At 39.9% G+C, this 21,514-nt stretch overlaps 1 protein-coding gene across 1 annotated transcript in view; it reads right to left on the reverse strand.

Annotated features, from left to right (window-relative positions):
• JAG2 (jagged canonical Notch ligand 2) overlaps nt 1-21,514 on the reverse strand; it is a 68,240-nt gene that overhangs the window by 35,347 nt on the left and 11,379 nt on the right. Inside the window, exons 3-4 of the mRNA XM_054286935.1 lie at nt 7,086-7,140; nt 256-510 (exon numbers count right to left, since the gene is read on the reverse strand). Of these exons, the coding sequence (XP_054142910.1) occupies nt 256-510; nt 7,086-7,140 (310 nt within the window). The remainder of the gene's footprint in view (nt 1-255; nt 511-7,085; nt 7,141-21,514) is intronic.

The raw sequence follows: 21,514 nt of genomic DNA on the forward strand, positions 1-21,514 counted from the left end.
AAGTCAATTAGTAAAAGGATGTTTGCCTGAATACTAGATTTGTTCAGGTATGTTCACAGCATATACCAGAAGCACTGTATCCTGTGCTCCACTTTCCACTGAGGATGTTTAAATTAAAAATTTGTATTGAAAGGACAAAGTCTGTAAGTCCTAAAATTAATATGCTATAGCACTGACACCACAGAAATACCTACTGCAGTTTACACCTATTCCACATACACCAGGGCTAATCCAAGACAAAACAAACATATTTACCTTGTTTGCATTCTTCTCCCATCCAACCTTCCATGCAGGCTTTGTTTCCATTTTGATCACAAGTGTAGTGACCAACAAAGTCATCTCGAGGGCCACAGAACTTGTTGCACAGAGCACTGTAGTAATTTTCATCACATTTCACCCTTATTTGCACTTCAAAGTGAGCAACAGGACCATTGATCTGCAAGGTCTTCCATCGATCTTCAGGGTTGATCATGCCAGCATGTGCCACTCGCTCTATTAACAAGTTTTCACCTTTTTGGAAAGAAAGGTAAATTCAACAGGGGGTTAAGTTTGACAGCACACAAGGACATATAGAATCCAATCAGAAGTACTCAACTGGTTAAGGGAAAACCAAGCAAAGAAAATGTTAAGATGATAAAGATCTACTGTATAACTGAATTTTCCTTTGCCTTGCAAAGTTCATTACAGGAAGGCCAATTTAAAAAAGTGTCCCAAAGGAAATATTAAAAAACCCTGGAACATAATCCATAGGAAATAGCTTATTTTTCAAGGCAGCCAAACATACCACACCCACATGCTGACAACTAGCAGCTTTATCTTGATCTGAGGCTCTTCTTGCCTCTTTTTTGTTCTTATAAAATTGCAAGATCTGCATAATTTCATAGCTGAGATAAAGTTCTCTGCTGTGAGTTTAATTTAAAAAATAAAGCAAAACACAATATATTAAATTTGCCGCAAAATTACTGAGCATTAGTGAATGCTCCTCTAGGCTTGCATTATATACATAAACTAGCTTATTCCCATTTTATTATTCACTTTAAAATAAAGGCAAAACATCTTTAACAACCCTGCCATAGAACGCTAGACAGCTAGTGTTTGACATTTTGAGAAGAAATAAACAAGTGAATCCAGGATTGTCAAGGGCCATTCTCAGCTCTGCATCCTCCTTATCCTCACCCCCAGGGGAACTCCTGATAACTGTGATCCCTGTTGCAGAACACTCTGTGAGCATCCTGCCTTGTCCCCATGGAAAGCAGCAGCTCTGCTACTGCCAGGCTCCTCTCACTGAGACCAAACCTGCACAAAGAATTACACATCCCAGGGGAAAAGAGGATTCTAGGCTGTAACACTACAGAAACTGCCAACAATAAGTATTGTCATTTACATAAATATCCATTTTGTATCTTTATCCATGCAATTCTTTGTACAGAAGCTTCAATACCAGGAGGTGAGACAATTATAGCCAGTACAATGAAATGACAAAATTGCTTCAGCAAATATTAAGAATAAAAAAAGCTTGGGGATTGAGGTAAAGGCAGACAGTGAGCAATCCCAGTGGCAGGAGTTTTCTAATGGGTTCACCATTCAAATCTGGTACCACCCTGCTGTACAGCTTTTCTGGGTGACTGCAAATTGCATCTGGAACTACAAATGCTATTCAAGGATGAGAAAAAGGTACAGAAGCTTCATTTGAACATATGAATTTCATACACATTTATGAAATAGCTGTAATATTGCCAGCTTAGAGCTTCAGCACTCATTTTCTTTAAATAAAGACTCTGTAAAATACATGTTAAAAGAAATGAATAATCAAAAACCTGCACACAGCAAGAGGCTGAGATGATAGTGAGATAAAGCCTGAAGTTCAAATTAATAACAATATAGAATAAGCCAAGCTGGTAGCAAGCAATTCTAAGCTATCACCTTTAGCAAACTCATTTTACCTACCCAGTTGCTTTCTAGAACTCATTAACCTCTTATGTTTAGAAAACAAAACCCAAGGAGTGACTGTTTCTCAACCAGAACATTACTGACAGTTTAGAGGAATCCTGTCATTTTTTAGTAAAGTGTTTTCAGCTGCTCCAATATTAAGAGAAAAAAATAATTACAGAAGTATCAGGCTCTCCAAAGTATCTTCCCCTCTTGGCATCTTTTCCAAGCTTGCTTCTATAAAAATGTTTCCTCTTGAAATGAAAAAACATTGAACTTAAAAAGAATCCCTTTTAACTAAGCATTGAAAGGTACTCCAGTTTTTAAGATCTCACAGTATCTCTCTGCTTTATTATTAAAAGTGGTATTGCAATGTATAAGCTGTAAGTCATGCTTGCTTGGACTAGACTGCATGGAACATTTTATGGCTAGCCAAGACACACTGAAGCCTATCCCTCTCTTCTTTACCTCTCATTCCTGTGCATAAGCTGCTCTGTCATCCAGCAGCATGTGTAAGATAGAAAAGGCTGCCTGCATTTTATTTTTGATCAACAGAATATTTACCACACCAGTCACCACTAAAAGTTGAATTATTAGATAGAATCACAGAATTTTTTAGGTTGGAAAAGACCTTTAAGGTCACCAAAGCCCAACCATTAACCCAGGACTGCCAAGGCTACCACTAAACCATGTCCCCAGGTGCCACATCCACACGTGTTTCAAATACTCCCAGGGATGGTGACACCACCACTTCCCTGGGCAGATCTCAGCACCCTTTAATAATCTTGTTTTCCTCCATTGACTATGGAGAAACTATAACGGAAAACATGCTGAATCATTGGATGGTCAAGGAAAATTGAACCAAATACACATTATGGAGCTGCTTCTCTGCTGTAAAAGCAACATAGGCTCCTTATAAACAGCTGCAGCAGCCACTGCTGTGAAAGTGTTTCCTCTAAGTGCATCAGATGGACTGAAGAACAGGTCCTGAGATTAAAGGAGTGGCTCATATAATAAAATTCTTATCAGGCATCTTCAGGCTAATGGAGATTCATCAGACCCAGTTAACTGGAACAAGCATTACAGCTACTGCAAATATACCTATGCAGAACAGACCTCTTGATACCAGAGGTCAAGAACAAGGGAAATAACCCAAGAGTGCTCTTTTTATCTTTTTGAACACTCAAACTTTATCTTCACAAGCTCCTCTGAAAAGGAATGTATTCAGAGTCTTAAGGGTTTTTCCTCAAGCTTGTATCAGTACAAGTAGGGTTTAACAGCCTAAATAAGCAAGCCAGATAATTTATCCTGAGCCACAAAAAGCATGAGGGAAGCAGCTCCAAGTAATTTCATTTCTAATACTAAATTCTTAAGTACCACAGTAAGTATGAGAGTTCTGTTTAACTTCAAATTTAACAGTGATCCTAGTAGAAGGTGCATCTTCCAGAGAGATCTGTAAACACAGGGAGAAACTTGTTTGTCAAGGTTTCTCCTTCCTCCCCCACAATACCAGAGCGTGTCTGAAGAGATCCAGCCTCTCACACCTAACTGTTTTGATGAGACAAGTTTGCTCCCTGCATCTGACTCTGCCATAGAAGTTCACCTAAGAGGTTCACACTTCTTGTTTTAGCTCTCAGTAAAGGCATAACTGAATTTCTCTGCAAAAAAGCATCATTCATTGCTCAAATTTACATACACACAAACAGCCCGCGAGCAATTTCCTTGATTAACAGGTTTTCTACAAGTCTCTCTAGAAAAGCAGATACTGGTACAGATGTTTGCATAAAAGGAGATGATGCCTAAAAGGTATTTCTTTAATTAATGGTCCCAGAGCATCTGATTTTTGGAAGAGAAAGTCTTGTCTGAAGAGTATTTAACTGTGCAGTACACAAATAACACTGCCCATGAGCACCCCAACCCTTTGCAGAGTCAGACATTCCCAACAGGGCTGTACAAAAGGGGATGCTGGCAGTTGTTCGTAAGGGAACACAGTGACATCACATGAACTTCACACCCAAAGGAGCAGGAGGTGCCCCTCTCAGGAAGCACATTCTCTTCAGCAATAACTTTTGAGCAGTATGGACAGATGAATCTCCTACAGGTTAATGGGAAGGACCAAAGCAACCACTGCATGCCTGCAGCAGACACAGAGGAAAATGGAAAGTTACTTCCCATGTGAAGATGCCAGCTTGCTTTGTCAAGGCAGGGCTGGGTTGGGCATTGCCCAGAGCTCTGCTGAAGTCTGCCAGGTCAAGTGACTTACCTGGAAAGTGGAGCTGCTGTGACAGATGACAGTGAGCAGGCCCTCTGCAGTGACTTTGTATCTAAGCCAGCTTCCTCTCCCCCTCTTCCACCCTCCTAAAGCAAACAAGTGGTAACACCACACTGCCACAAGCTTACCCCTGAGCCAACCCTGCTGCACACAGGAGGAGAAAAACACACCAGCAGTTCAGGAATTGGGGGTGAAAGACCCTCTAGGAATTTGTACAGGAGAAACATTTGCTGGGGCAGTCTTGCTCCTGAGATGGTACCTCACAGGTCAGCTCTGAGTCCCCCTGCCCTCACTGAGTGCAAGAAGAATGCAGGATGCTTGGACACAGGGAGGGAACAGTAACAAACGCTCTACAACCCTCAAGTTGTTCAGTGAAAGCCTCTCTAGGTTTTAGGGGAGGTTTTTTGTTTGCTTGTTGTCTTGTTTGGGTTTTGTTGTTTATTTTTGTTGCTGCTGTTGTTTTGGTTTTTAATACCCACTTTAGAATCCAAGCTGGAACACAGACCCTACTTTTAACTTTCAGCCTTACTCATCCCCATTAAAGGAAAGCAAAACCTGACTCTAGAACTAATTAATCAGCTTATAAACAGACTCTGGCAATTACTTTGATTAATCTATCTTACAGTAGCAACAGAAGATCCATGTAACCTGATCTCCAGATCAGCACAGCACTCAGGATTGACAGGGAGTTAAGCTTTCCACAGACATTCACTTCACCCCTCCAGGACCAGATATAGTCTTTTCTCTGGAGGAGCTGCTGTATTCCCTTTCCTCTTCTCTAACACGTGAATTTTTACTGATCTGTGCCTGTTTGGCAGTTGGGTGGTGCTTGCAAAAATACTTCTTTGAATTGAAGCATCTTTGCGTCTCGACAGATTCACAAGGCAAAACCTACTGCCAAGATCCTTCAAAAAAGAGAAAACCTTCAGCATTAAGGAATTCTTCCTAGGAATCCTATATGCAAATCTAAATTGAAGCACAGCTAAGAAACACATCTCTATCACAAAATCAGAAAACTGACTACAGAAACATTAAACCAAGACAAGCACTTTGCTAGTCTTCTGCCAAATTACAGGCCAAGAAAGCCTTCCTAAATTCACCTGACAAGCCTTCAAGCTTTCAGCTGCAATGCAACTTTGCAGTACCTCTCTCTGGCAGCCTAAATTAAAGGGAAGTTCACTTTCCATCAGCAGTTTCTCATAGAGCTAAACTGTAATCTGACACTTATATACTCTCTCACAGTTCATAGAAACTGTTAATTTAAGGAGATGGCACACTGGGCCTCCAGAAGACACTCTATATCCTGTTGGCCTCAAGTTCAGGGGAAAAAAAAAAAAAGAATGCAAGTAAAGAGATTTGTTAGAGCTTGTTAAACTAAAAAGCATAACAAAGACCTAACACAAGCCTGAGATGACTGTCGTCTTTTCAAGTGTATTCAAAAGAAATCTGGGGTTTAAAGCTACAGATTTGCAAGAGGATTCAGCACATTCTAAGAAATTAACAATACTATTATTTGTTACAAAGCTAAATAAAAAATGAAATCCAGCAGTTGAATGCATACAGATGATTTACAGGATAGGCTGTCTCTTTATGTCCAGTCCTTTCTACAACATCTCATGACTTGATTTGCCCTCCGTAACAAGGACATGAATATTCTAATATTTGTTGTACTAGCTGTACCTAGATAAATTATTCCCAAGCTGGAAACCATTTAAATTAATTAACATCACATAGTATATTTTAAACAAAGCATTCAAGAGGATTCCTCCAATCTGTTACTATGTAGGATGTCTAAATTTATTCAGGATATGGGCTTACTCTGCTCAGCACACAAGATCTCATTTTGAATACCACACCCAGCTTTAGGAAGTGCCATTTAAGAAGGCTGTGGACAAACTCAACTGAAGGGCTGCAGCAACATTAATCAGAGATGTAAAGAAAAAATAGCCAATAGAAAAAGGCTAAAGGAGCGCTAAACAAGACAAGTTTAACTCCAACAGAAGAAGGGTCCAGGTAGCAGTTAAACTAAAAATTCATCATTACTGATACAGAATCTGATGATGATTTGGGACATATGTAACCTCTTCACTATCTTAATGTTCAAACACTTACCTTCCCCTACATTGATCCCAACTGAAATGAAACAGTCCATCAATAACCACAATGCAAGCCTGAGGTTCATCTTTTTCTTGTAGCCAGAAGCATTAGTTATTTTAGGACATATTTGTAAACCATTTACAAAGAGTAGGTTCAAGGTGGAGTCCTGCTTTAGCAGCTTTATGGCAATCTGATTTTGAAATATTTATAAAATAATCTTGCTTTCACTTCAGATCAATAACCCTGCCTTGACAATGAGTATTACCTTGCATTTTCAATCTGCAAATGCTAAGCTCCAGTACTTGAGAAGAAACAGAGAAGGGATCATACCATTATTTAGAACAATTTCAACAAAAACATGAAGTACTTTTCTTATGGGGAGCAAGAATGTTTAATTGCTCACATGATCATGGAAATTATTGCATAGCCTGATCACAAGCAGACTGAGGAGAATCTGAAGTGCAACTCTACAGATTATCTTCCTTTTTCTAAAAAAATAAAGGGTCTAGCATGATCTGTAAACATTTTTAGAGCTAATTATCAAGAGTCATTGTAATTACATCCTTTTGTTACAACTGTCCATTCTTTTTCCTATACAGCAATAATATTTCACAGTTCCTAACCCAATACTCACTGTTTGGATTTGTACATGCCTTTTACTCTGACATCAGCTTTGCCTAGAGCTGATCTGGAGGGATGGCTGATTGCAGCAGGATATATTTTGCACAATTTGCACACATACAGCACAGAATAAGTACAAACTCCAAGCTTTACATAAAATACTCACCAGCTTTTGTATCATTATCCCAATCCCATGCTTCTAATATTAATGTGAACGACCTCTGAAAAAAAACAAGACACCAATTAGACAGTAATAAAAAACTGTTATAACCAGACAAACTGATTTGAAATAAGCAGACATTACTGCTATGAGAAAGTCAACTGAAAGCAGTAGCAAATTTCCCTTCTCTGTTGTCATGTGAATGCTCTTGAAAGCATCTTCTCAAAAGCATGAAATATAACAGCATTAAACATTGCGGGACAAGCCATGCTACCAGCAAAACAAAAACATTCCATGCACTCACACATATTGAGGACTGAATTATTATTACTCTCCTCCCACTGCATCTAATTCTCAGCTTTGCTTAGCCACAGAAATGCTGTTGAGAAGGAGCCCTAAAAGGTTTAAATGAAATGAGGTTCTGAACCTTGGGAAACAGCTGGGATATTTAAGACTTAAACAACTGAACCACCTCCCCTAAAATGGAATGAGAGCCATCCTTTAGAAAGCACATGAAAGGCTAAGTCTGTACCAGATCTGTTTTACAGAAAAACGTATCTAAAGAAGAACACACAATTCATCCTGCATCCATCAAAAATGTAGACTTCTTTCTCATGAAAGGGTAGCATAAAAAACAGAACTACAAAGGCAGAAACAATTATTACAGTAAGCACACCTGGCACTGTACTTTTCCCTGAGGAAAGAAAAAAACCCATGATTTCAGACAGTTCCTAAATGATTCAGAAAAAACAAGAAGCCTTTACTTCACTGAACCAAGGCTTCAGGCATTTTCCTTGGTTTATGATCAAAAATGTAGGACAGATGTTAATATTCAAATACTAAACTTATTTAGAAAAAAGTTATGCATACAGGTAAATTTTAACTGCTTTGAGTTGAACAAGAATAGGTGTCAAACCATTCAGCTTTGATAGTTTCCAAGTGCTACAAGTAACATTGAGAACCCCACATACATTCAAAATCAAGGCAAAACCATTGAGAACAGAAAAGAGTCATTGCAGCACTATCCTAAAATCCTCCTAGACACATCTTCATACAGAGCCAAGCCCTGATGTGTGCACAGTTCACTCCCTAATGATCTATAAATCCACATGGGTATGAGGACATTCAGCCAAGAAATTGCAAGGACCCTCTTTGGAAGAGGATTATGTAAGAATTCAGCCATCTTTCACAGGGTTATTAGGACTATTTTACTGTTACATCAAGAGAAGTGTGTTTTAATTTTGAGATAGCTCCTTAAGTGCTTTACACACCCCTCAAGTCCACACCAAGGAGAGCTGATCATAACACTGAAACCTCCCCATTTTAGAACAGCAGCAGCAATAAGATCAGTGCAGCTCCCCAAGCAGAAAGGTTCTGTTTGAGGTCCTCCATGACTACAGCAGAATCATTCTACTCAGAACTAATGCACTTAAGTGTTTATTTTCCACTGCTCAGTTACATTAACATACAAACCACCACTCAGCCTTAGAAAATAAGTCTTTCTACTGTGTTTTAAGCTTCAGACATATACTAGGGAAGATAATTTTACATCACTGAAACAGAAACAGGTTTAGTGGTGATTATTTAGATTAGACTAAAGAAAGGAAGGAGAAAGGGAGCTCAGCAGTGACCATACTGGACAGAGACATACTTGAGCTTGTACTGCCCTTGGAAATGGACAACTGAGAGAGATCAGTTGAGAAAGCAAAGGGCAAAAGACAGCAAAAGACAGCACAGCTCAACTACATCTAACTTCTAAAGATAAACATTCGCAGAACATTTTAGTAGCTTCACCCTCCAAATCCCTGCACTCCCCAGTCTCAGCACTTAGGGAAGCAGACAGGATTCTACTGTACTCTGAAAACACAACCTGCAACCCCTCTTCCTAACTGCTACCTGAAAGAAACACCCACACATTGAATAGCTGAAAAAATGAGTTCTATATCATACTGCCCTAACATCATCTTCTGGTAACACAATGTCTCCTTATTTTGTATAAAAATTTACTAATTCAGAATTCTGCAAATCAATGCAAAGTCCAAAGTTATCCACATCTTCCGCTTTTAGCTACTTACCTTCTAACATATCCCTTAGTTTTCCTGCGCTCCATTGATTTGTATTAGAAGTATAGACCAGTGTTCAAGTGCCTCCAGATGTCCATTTACTTATGGAAGGGCTGGTCTTTCCTACTGCAAATTGGCTGTTACATCTGACTGCCCACAAAAGGCAGCAAAAAATTTAACATGGATGTGCTGTCTTAAGAAACAGACCAGTCATCTATGCTTTCCCATCATACCATTTGAAAGCAGAGTTGTATCTGTACTCAGGATGCTAAGGAATTTTGATGGGTAAAGAGCTGCATGCAATGAACTGTTTCAGCACGATTGTGCTGGACAGTGTGAATGAGGATAAATAAGCATTTTAAGATGCTTAAGACAAGAAATCCCACAGCTCTGCTGGCAAACCTCATGGTCTAAGTTGGCATAGTCTCTGGAGCAGAAAATACTGCTTTATGATCTAATAAAAACTTAATAGCACATCATGAGCAGCTATGGCTCTGGTGCAGAGCTGCTCCTCCAAAATGTGGAGGAGCCCACACAGCTCATGCTGCCTCCTCGTGGCTTTGCAAGCCCCAGGTCCCACAGGCCTGGTCCCCAGCATTTTCTTTGACCATCCTTCCACTGGTCAAGAACCACAGCTCACATGTGATAAGTTTAAAGAACCTACACAGCAAACACAAGACAAAGCCTTTTAAATCTTTTCACTTCCCTGTGTCTACTTTTATGGGTGACCAGGCTGGCACTTGGCTGTTCACACATGAGCAAGCATTTGGAGTGTAAGCTTTCAGGAAGGCTTGCAGTCACACTTGCAGGAGATAGAGATGTAAATCAAATGACATTACACAGTATTGATAGACAAATCTGCATTTACTGGACTGTCAGCTTCAGCTGGGACAGTTCTCAGTTGTGCAACTTCTGCTCTCTGCTGAGTTACACAGTCACCCTTCAAAAGCCCCAAACAGACACAGCAAGAATGCAACTGTAAAACTGATTTTTATTATACCTCTAGAGAAGATAGTTAAGGTTACCAACCCAACCTGTCACCCTTCCTCGTCTCCAGCTGGCCAATAACTTGAAAGAGGAATTCCTCCCTGTGGTAGTGCAGTGGATCATCACATAACTACTGCACCTCAAAAGAGAAAACTGGTCCTTAACCCACTTGCTCAAAAAACCCAGTCTTCCCACTACCACATGTACCAAGTCTTGCACTAGATCTGCTTACATGTCTTTGAATTTTGCACTTCACTGTAAAACAACAGCTGAAAACTTACAAAAAAAGCATCTGTGTTACTAAATATGTTCATAAAATGCAGCACTGAGAGCTTCCCAGTTATGGCTCAATTATCAGAAACACATTTTACTACCAAAATGATTTATTAGTGGAAATTTTAACATCCATACACTCACCCTGAGTGTAACCTTACCTATTAACCAGAGTAAGCACTGAAGTTTAATAACACTAATGGATATAAGTTTTAAAGGATATTTTCAGCTTCACACTGGCCATACTCATTTTATGAAAACTCTACCATCAGCTGACATTAGTCACATCTGCACTCTTCTACAGCAAGTCTTAACACAAACTAACCAACACATCCACTGACACCAGCTGCAAGTAACTCCTCTATAGCAGAGACATCAACACCTGACATCTTTCTTAAAATGTGCTTACAGAAATCAGCAACTGAACTTGCATTAATTTAGCTCTTGTCCAGAACCTAAGGAGTACCTATACAGCAAATATTTAACCCCTCACATCATCCAGCAGGGTCTTGGCTTTTTGATGTATCTTTAATATGAACAGACTTGCTTGAAAGTTATTTAAGAACAGGTTTTCCACAGAGATGTAAGTGTGCTCAAGTCTATGTATAAATCTAACAAAAAACACTACACAAGTATCCTAAAAATGTCCCAAAATCATGAGCCTGACACATAATACACACACACACCACCACACCTTCTGCTTTAACTTGCACACAACTCTTGCTGTAGGCTAATAGAACAGCAGGACATGTATATTCCAGTCTGCTCTGATCTCTACAAAAAGCTTTGTGAAGTATTATCTGTTGTTCATTGCAACCAGTACTAGCAAAATATTTGGAAAATATTGTCAAAGTGGCCATGGCACTGATTTGGGGGGGAGGGATATGGAATATACAGCACTGGAAACAGACTTGATTCTACTGACTCTGGTGATTTTTTGAAAGAATTAAACACACATCATCATTTGTGCTCATCACATTAAAACTCAGAAGATGTTAAAGGCTACAAGTCAGAAGAGCATCAGTGCACTTCTGCAGAAGAGCAGAGCTTATGCAAGAGCCACTCCGTAGGAGTTAACTAAACAGATATGCCAAGTAGCTTGGAAAGATACAAATTAAGTCTGTTGATCCTGGTGATGCTGCCTCAGTTGTGTTTTTTTTCCCCTCAGGATTGGTGTTGACACAAGCAACTTCAAAGCATTATTCCTCTGTTTACACTAAACAAAACACTCCCCATACTATCCCAGAGACCTCCTTTCTGGGGAGGGGGGGGAACAAGACCTGTAATATTGGTTTGGCACTGTCTTTTCATGAACTGTTACTATCACCTTGGTATCTGCAAATCAACATTCAAAAGGTAGGGGTTCTTTTCTGGCAAACCAGTCATGTCAGAATTTTCATCCCAAGAGAGATGATCAATCTGATGGCAGCATTTTCAGTCAGGTATAGAACTTAAGAGTCTCCAACCCACAGTCTGAAAAATGCCAAAGGTGAAGCGTGAGCTGAAATCAATACTTGAAGTTTTCTGCATCAATAACATTCTATTGTGACTTTTATGCTAACAGACAAAAAGTTATTGATTTCACATGAATAAAAGGACTGATTGGATTGTCTACACAGAAAAAGGTTTTAAGAACCAGCTATGAAGTAGAAAAAATGTTGCTCCTAAACAAATCCCAAGCCCACCTTGTCTTCCTGTTGTACAGTCACACAGTAAATGCAGGGGCTCATCTCCAGTAAATACTGTTTCTTTTCAAGCTTCAATCAAGCACAGGAAACATTTGTACTCAAACATTTCAACTGCCCAAACACTGGATAGCATAGTCTTACTGCAGGTTAATTTCTGTAACTTCTGGAACAAGCCACCACCAATATCTCTCACAGCCAAGACCATTAAGTCTTGACCAGCACAGTCAATTCTCACACTTGCTTTCATAGGAAACTTTGAGCCAAGTGAGACAAGCACAGGTCTAAGGGCTTGCCCCCTCTTTTTTTTTGTTTCAGCACCTCTCCCCTCCCCCAGGCAGCCTGCATGCCATGGAAAAAGCTGACTTCAAGGCAAGCATATTTCATTTCCTTCCCCAGGAACTCTGCAGCAAGTTCATACAACTTCCTCATGAATAACCCAGAGGTGGAAAATGAATAAGGAAAAAATGAAGAAAGATTCTGAGATGATCTAGGACTCACAGTCAATCCAAGTCTAAGGGCTGCAGGTTTATCTTTTAGAAACAGACATTATAAAGCCATAATAGGGACCTTTACTGAAGGAGTAAATCATCCCCATTTGCGGTGAACATGGGGGTTGGGGGACAGGGACAGGGTAGGGGGCTTTTTCTGAAACCTGAAGGATATTTCAGCCACTTGCACGTAAGAAGCTTGTTTGCTGAATTCAGAGACCATCCACCATCCAAAATCAGAAATATGACCATTCTCTACATCTTAATTTTTCGTTTAAGGAGTGAGCATAGTGAGTCCTAAACCTTCTCATTGGAAATCGGGGCCAAACAACCCCACTTTATTAGGAGTGGAAAGCTGGGTCAGAGTCCTGCAAACATCAGCAGCAGATAGCAGAAAGCAGTTGAGCAAGTTCAAGTTTTCTATTTGAGAGCAATTACTGCAGTTATACTCCTCTTGGCCCAGTCACAAAAGCAAGATGATGTTTACAAACTCTGGAGCCCTACTGCTGTGTGAGGGGAGCTCTTTGTGAATTAGCCCCACCTGACAATCTTTAGGAAGTCTGCAAAACCAGGGAGGGCTGAGAGGGGCTATTTTTTGCCATGGTTAACAGACAACAGGCTGATATCTCCTCCTACATGAGTCTGAACACTCATTCCACTCCTCCACCAAACTAAGCAAAACCTAAGCTGGAGGAGTGTGTATGTGTGTGTGTATGTGGGGGTGGCAGAGGGAAATCTAGACTATTAAGATAATTTCATTGCAAAAAGAGCATAAATAAAAACAACAGGTGAATAAGAGTCAGTCCTGGAGTTAATATATCAAATTTAACACCCAAGTAGAGACTCACTTCAGGTAAAGAAAATTACCCAGCAACTAGGTGGAGGTAATCCTATCAACAACCAGCTGCATGCATCTGAAAGATAAAACAACTTGAAGGAGGAACTCAAAGGGGTATTACAACACCTATTTGGCAGTGCCCAGTGTTTTACAAAACAGGAGCAGTGTGCTTCTCTCCAGGGTGATCAAACCACCAGGATCCTGACATATCTTACCAGAGAACACATTTGTAGTAAGATCTTCAGAAGTCTGAAGATACTCTGATCCTCCTGCTGTGGCAGAATGCAGCAGGAGTTTCCCAGTGTGAAGGGGGTCTTTATATACCAAGGAACATCAAACATTTTGGCTGTGGAACTCTTAAAATCATCTCAAGTCACATACAAGCTTTAGCTAATGCCTGTAGGAAACAACCATTTTCACAAAAGCCCAAAATGCCATAACAGACTGAAGCTCCTCAAAGCAGGACATTAATGCAGTCACCTCAGACCACATAAAAGCAAAGTGAGAGCCCTCAGGAGATCCATCTGCATATGGGAAGCTAAACCATGGGAATAAAGACTGCACAACTTTCCTGTAACTTAGCACCCTTGACAGAAACTCAAAGCACATCTCAGCCAAGTCAACCTTGTGACAAATGGCAAGTCAGAGATGGCACATTTGGTTCAGCACTGGCCCTGACCTCTGATAGCACCTGTCAGACAGCTGCTGCAGCCAGGGCAGCAGCATCCCTGAGGAAAAAGGAAACAGGCACCCCAGGAACAGTTTGCACAGCACCAGAAACAAGAAATCAGCTTCTCATTTAAAAAACCTGCAGGAGATGTGACCAGGCAGCAGTCATGGGAGGATTTCATCTGAAGAGGAGCTCATCTGCTGACTGCTCTCAGCTCCTGGAAAGCCCCTCCCTGTTTTAAAGCAGTGCCTTTCACCATTACACACATAGCAGTAATGCTAGTCCAAGGGAACAGCAGTAATGCTTGCCTCTGCTTTTTATAGCTGTCTGCTGTTCATCCCCACCCTATCCATCCCCCTTCCCCTGATTCCAGCATGTACACATCTCTGCTGTGTTCAGGGAGATTAAGTTCCAACTATGAAGTCTGAGCTGCCAACTGTGGCCACTTGAATTTCAGCAAACACCATGGGATTGACTTAGAAATCATGTTTGCCATATACTTTCAGAACAAAACAAAAAAAATTCAGCTACTCAGGACTCTCATGATAACTTGCCTTTCTTGAGATTTTCCAGCAAGAAACAAGAATATCAATGTTTAATACCAATCCATGCTATAAGTTGTCAGTTTTCTTGAAGCACTTCTGTTTTCCTGCAAATGCCTTCTGTCTATGCCATTCCTATGCACCTCCTCTGTGACACAAGTCTCAACAAAAGTATTGGCTCATAAAACTAATCAATACATCAAGGAGGAAAGATGATTTTTTCCCCAAATAAATAAGCAAGTTTAATGCTTATGAAAAAATAATTAATTTCATCTTAGATGAATAATCAGTAACTTCATTCTAGTTACTAAAACAATAAAATTCTAGGTGGTCTTTCAAAAACTTCTTATTCTCATCTCTTTCCATGGTGTCTTGCACAATTCTTTGTTGAATTCTGCTTTAGTAGGAGTACAGCATTGCAAATCTCATTTTAACTTCCAACCTTGTTGAATGTAAACTAATTTTCATAGAGCCCATCACAACCCTGGGTTAATGACACCTGTGACCTTGTTCTTCTGTGCAAAACTGATAAGCAAGGTTTCACTAAATAGATCTTTTGATAACCATAACCAGCTAGTCCTTCAATCCACCAAAGCCATGCAGCTTCTCCCAGCTAAGCGAGTTCCCTTCACAAACACAACACAAGTTCTTTGATCACAGTTAAGTGATCTGCCTCCCACTCTTATCCATGTCTTGACTACTTAATATTTAGAAGTCTGTTGAAAAGAGCACCCTGGATAGGAAAAGAAGTTAGAGAAAAACAAAAATCTTCTAGGAGGGGGATTGTAGAAATCAAAGGTCCAGAGAAATGCACGAAGAAGTAACAAAGAATCAAGTTATTTCCATGAGAGAAATGAAAGAATTGGCCAAACTCCTCACCCTGGAAAAGACACAACAGGAGTATGTGACCAAAGATGAAATGCTTCAATAGGCCCTGGGGATGGGTCAGGAGTAGATAATCTATTTCCATGGTCTTGGCAAGAACTAAAAGATAAGAAAGGAAGCTAACAGGAGTCATGGCCAGAAGAGATGAAGTCAGAGAAGACTTTTAGGCAGAACTTGGCAAAATCTACACACAGGTGGCCCAAGGGAAAAGTGGTTTTAAGAGTTTTGTGGGTCCAAGGGCAAACTGGCACAAATACTTTGAAGAGAGCAACCACAACTATTTCTGGAGGCTCTCATGTTGAAAACAAAGCTAGGGACAATGACAAGCAGTTTTCTATATTCTTGCCCTTGACACCCTATGAACATTGTTTTACATTCCCTGAGCTCCAGTTCCAGTACAGGTGTGGTTTTGAAGCAAGCATTTCACTTTTTCTGATAGCTGACATTAACACAAGACAGTGCTAAAATTAATAAAGCAATTACACTGTGGAACCTTGCACACTTGCCTGAGCCATTACCATCTATCCAGTATAATCAAAATTGTGACCAAGCAGTGTTTGAGGGAGAAAAGGAAACCAAGAGAAACAAAGCACAATTCTAAATCAAATTTATAATTTTATTTTGGAACTTCTATTTGAAAACCATGACAGAAGACGACATAATTGAAAAATCTAATCAAGATTCTCCTTTCTGCAGCACTGAAATGTCACATGAAACAGAACAAATGCAGAAATCACCAACCCATGCATGCTATTCAGTCAAGTACCTGTTGCAGTGAATGCAACAAATGCTATTCAGATAAAAGAGACAAGCTGAGCTAAATCTACTAACTGGGAGATATTATTTAGAATAAAGGTTTAGGAGAATGTAGGCTTCTGAAATTTCCCCTGAGGAAATGGTAATCCAGACAGCCTTTTAATAGTGATTAAGTCAGGTGACACAAAGCAGAACATACTGTCATTCAAGGCAAGACAACAGAAATGCTCAAATACAGCAAGCACTTACTGCACTAGAAGAAGATTGACAAGTGTCAAGTGAAAATAAAGCTTAATGATTTCATAGCAATTTTCACACAAAAATTCATCAGCGCATTTGTGACAAAAATCCTGGTTTAACTGCAAGGAAAAAACACTACTTGTTTTGGAGAAGACTGGTAAATCAAGATTTACACAGAAAAATAACTGAAATAATTTACAGTTCCTCTCCAAACTTTAGCTATTCTATTGACACTAGCTAAAACCAACCCCTACTGGCTTCCATGTGGCACAGATGAAGGGTAGTGCTATTCCTAATTAACCTTCCTCCACTGGGAAAGTGATTCTGCACTGTCTACGTGTGTCACTGAGCCAAGTGTCACACCAGCCACACATGTTATTCCATACCAGCTGAAGAGTAAGCAAGAAATACTTCCCCCATTAAAAGCTGGGCCTCTCAGCCACTCAGGAACCAGCCTAAGGAACAAAACAGCATCTTTATTCTCCAGGGAGAATTAGGAGAAGAATAGAATAGGAAAGGCAAAGATTAGTTTAGCATGACTGGCACAGAAGCTGTGAAGGCAAGAGCATCTGTGACAGTCTGGAAATAACAGTTAAAATTGTTAGGAGTTAAAAGATGAAAGGGAATAAAAAGTAAAAAACACTCACAGACTTGCTGCAGGACTTCCCTTACTTCACTGAACCACCCCAAATACAACACTACTCTCCATAAAACACAACTTAAAATCACCCATGGAATCCTTGTCATTACACAAGACCCCAGACAAACCAATCTCTTCAGAGCAAACCAGGTTAATTAGCTAGATTTCCAAAAGATGCTTCTAGATAGTCTGCATGGACCCCTGTAGCACTCCTGATAAATGGAAGCAGTAGATACATCCTTTTAGCCATTTGGGTGGGCCTCGATATTTGTATGCCTGGCAGTTGCTACAGGCTCAGCCCAGGCCTCAGACGACACAAATTTGGAATTTGAGCAGAGATCAGGATTCTTAGTGACCTCAGGAACTGCATTTTAGACCAAAATAAACAGGAGTAGAGAAGCAGGAATTAAGATATCACAGGTCTCCTGGAGCCATATCTATATACACGTAAACCAACTGCTGGTAACATTTCATTTGATTTTTTTCCACACGCTCCAGTAAGGCAAAAATGCCTTTAAATTTTTTGTCAAGACAGCACATAAGACCTTCTCCTGCAGGTCTCCAACAAGTCCTGAGAAAAGACTTGCAGAAACTCAATAACCTTTGAAAGCTCTGTGAAACTGCTTTTCACCCAGGTAAAGGAAGCCCAACTCGCCAATTCTATTCCAACCTCCTCAGATCTGCTGGGCAGAAGCCTCACATCCCATAAAAAGCTTTAGACATGTGGAAAACAGCCTTAAAAAAGGAGAGCTTGTCCCAGCAGCCTGAGCACAGCAATGCTCTGTTTATACATTGCCACTGGGGAAGAAAAATCAACACCATAGAGAAGAATGACAGGTACACAAGGTAAAATCCACCTGAAAACAATCTTAAACCACCCTGCTCATCACTTTGCTTTGTTTCAAGTAGTTGATAAGAGCTAATGATGAGCACAGAATACAAAACAGCTATAGAAGAGTCACTAGTCATTCTTCCTAAAGGCACAGCTCCCCTCTGCTAATTTACCCAAGATATCTATATATACTAAACCTTTGTGTAGTCTGATTAAAAGTTAAATATTTGGGTATCCTTTGATATGGGTGTTACTGTGCCTGTCCCAGTGAGGTTTCTCAAAAGTATATTGGATTATAAAATAGCATTTGCAAGATATTCTTCTATACCTAAGAAATTAAGTAGAGAAGGCAGCCAATTACCAACACTATTTTAAGTATAACAGCTACCAACTAGAGCAATAGGATTTGGTATGGAACACTACAATCATATAAAAGGAAGAGACAACATCCTTTGAGCCTACTGATAACAGTCAAACAAATATCACAGTTTGTATTCTGCCTCTCTCTCAAACAGGAGGGCCTAGTTAACATCTCCCAGTTGCATTTCTCTTTTTGAGAGTTCTACAGCAAAAGCAGCAGAAAGGAAAATGAAATTAACCCCACGTGCATCAATCCTGAAAACACACTTGAACCTTAAATAACACCCTTCCATCCTATTCACTGGGAACACAAGGTGTTGATTTTTGAGACTAGAAATGAAATTAAATCAGAAATTATATACAAGATCAGAGTAGCAATTCCAGTAGATGTTTGCTAGTATCCAGTTTTAGTGGACCAAAAGAACAAAAAATCAGAATCCACTGGTTTAGACAGAGGATCACAGGATTAAGTATCAACACACATTTTGCCCAATCATTATGTTACAGAAAATAATCCAGCTACATCTTAAGATACTTTCATGACTTCACAGCTCATGAGCTCCAGTCCTTTCCACCACAGCTGGAGCTGGCACTGGGAGTTTCCAGAAATCCACCCAGTTAATCCAATAGCAAAGAACAGAAGAAAGTATTGATGAAATTAGGGAACAAGGAAAAAAGACTTTTAGATAAAGAGACATGTACAAGAACAGTACCAGGCAGACACTTGGGGACCATCTGAACATCACTCTATTAGATTTAAGAGGAAGCTTTCAGCCTTGCTACCACCTTTGAACTGTTTCAGACAAACTTGATATTAACCAAGTATCCACGTCCTACTCCTTTCCTAAAGTTCTGGAAGAAGTCCAAGATAAATTAAGCCCATTATACACACACTTTCTTGTTGCATTAATGAAAGCATAGCTAGATTGTCTCTTTTGAAGTGGATGTAACAACCATGAAGACCCATTAATGGTTAGTGCAAGACTTGTTTTATGCTAATATTTAGAATTCAAAGATGAACTAGTAATTAATACTGCTCTTCCCCTCCCCTCCGCACTCCATGTGGCATGGATATTAGTGTCCTCTGGGCACTTGAAGCCATGCATCATTGTAATTTCAGCTTGAAGTCAAGAGGGAATTAAACTAACTATGTAATAACATACTTTAATTATTGTTCTAAACACAGAACACCTGCATGCACTCTCTTTTGTATTGGAAATATGCATACTAAGAAGGTAAGCAAATATATAAAAAACCCAGATATGTCCCCAAGTTCTATGTATGCAAAGACCCCAGGAAGATAGAGTAGTGTTTTAATCTTAACCCTTTTAAATAACGTTAGCTGCTAATAGCACTGCAATCTTTGCCTTCATTTTTGAAAAAGCAAATGCCCACAAAACCAAATGCAGCTAATGAGCTCTAGATGTCTTGCCTTTGGAAGAGGAGAGGCCCACACTCAAGCACTGTTCCCAAGGGAGCAGAGATTGTGGCACTGTTTTTAAGTCCTCCTCAATTCCCTCATCAGTCCTACCCAACTGAGTCACCTCCAGAGTTCCTTGGGCAGCAGCAGCCACAGCTGAAAGGGGACACCAAACAAAGACTCCACTGGCCACAGTGGTGGCAGCAGCTGATGGCTCAAACCCTCATGCAACTCTAAACAAAATCCATTCTTTTCCTCCCATGGCTTTGGTTCTCAGCACAGGCATCACCACAGGCCCTCTCAACAATAAAACCACAAATATTGTGTTTCTGTTTGTCTCTGTTTTATTGCTACATTGAGTCACACAACAGCTTCAGTCAATTTGAACTTCACATTTCCACAAGAGACTTATCAAACAGTGTAGAACTGCTCATGGCTAGGAACAGAAGTGTTATTAATGCAAAAAAAGGGACAACACACCTAATCTGTCCTTCATTTCAGCCCCCAGCAAAACACCAGCTCAGTTGTCAACTTCTGCACATGCTAAAGAGGCTGGCAAGGAAGCAATCAGAAATAAAACACCTTATTTTAGTTCTCTGCAAATTTACAGGAATAAGTTGAGCAGAAAAATAAGAGTCACCAATCCAAGAGTGGGTGCAAGTTCTTTCATGTAGATCAACATACACAAGGAACTTGAATAAAGGATTAAACAAGGATTATGCACACAGTTAAATATACAAGGTAGAGTCAGAGTTTAGCTGTAAAAAAACTAAGTTCATAAACACATTCCTGAGACAAATGCTTCAATCACATCCCAGCAGCAGGACAATCTTCTGAACAGTGCTTTGTGGCTATAGTAAATCTTTATCACATTTGCAGCACCAACCACTACACTGGATTTAATTACTATTAAAAATAATTGCTTACAGCAGCAAAGAAACACAGCACAAAATAGCCTATGTAGCACATAATTCCAAGCTATTTGAATATACAACAACCAAGACATGATCAATCCCAACAAAGCAGCATCAGAACTTCAATATTCAATCATCTCTTTCAGATTCCTGTAAACTGGAGGGGATCTGATATAGCTTTACTTTATTACAAATCAGAGAAAAACCACAAATGAGAACACCTTTGGAAGGAAAACTTTGTAACAACGGTAGAAAAACACATGAAGCAGCCTTTGAAAGTAAGCACAGGCCCTGCAAATTTACTCTAAGCATGTAAATTCAGAACACTCGTCTATTTTTTCCCCTTCTCCTCCCACTAACATGGATCTAGGAGCTATGAAAGGGACATTATGTCAGCAAGTCTTCAAATTTATTTCATTGCTGACCCCCAGTTGCTCCTCTGGTGGGTAACAATGTTATAGCTTTCCTCATAAGCATGACTATCAATAGAGAACACAACAAAGCCATGGAAAGTAGGCCAACATTAAAAAAAGCCAGAGTAATTTTGTAAGTCCAAAGCTGGAGCCATAAATCAAAAATATGTCCCAATGACTACTTTACAATTTCAGCACTTCATTTGCCACTGACTCCCTGCTGTTCCAACTTTCTCCACATTCCTTGGCAAGCTGAAGATTCACAGAGTACCAAATCTTTAAAATCCATTCTAATGGCTTAGGGACAAACAAATTATCACTGGTAGCAAGCTGCCACAAGCCAAGACTATCTTTCCTGTCAGCCAAAGCTTATTTTGTTTACCTTACATCTGCAGTGATCTGGGAGTAGATATGAGCAGCTTGAGA

The sequence above is a fragment of the Melozone crissalis genome, unplaced genomic scaffold (genome assembly GCF_028551555.1).
Source record: "Melozone crissalis strain CALT ecotype California unplaced genomic scaffold, PUWL_Pcris_2 ptg000056l_1, whole genome shotgun sequence".
In the NCBI taxonomy this organism is placed as follows: domain Eukaryota; kingdom Metazoa; phylum Chordata; class Aves; order Passeriformes; family Passerellidae; genus Melozone; species Melozone crissalis.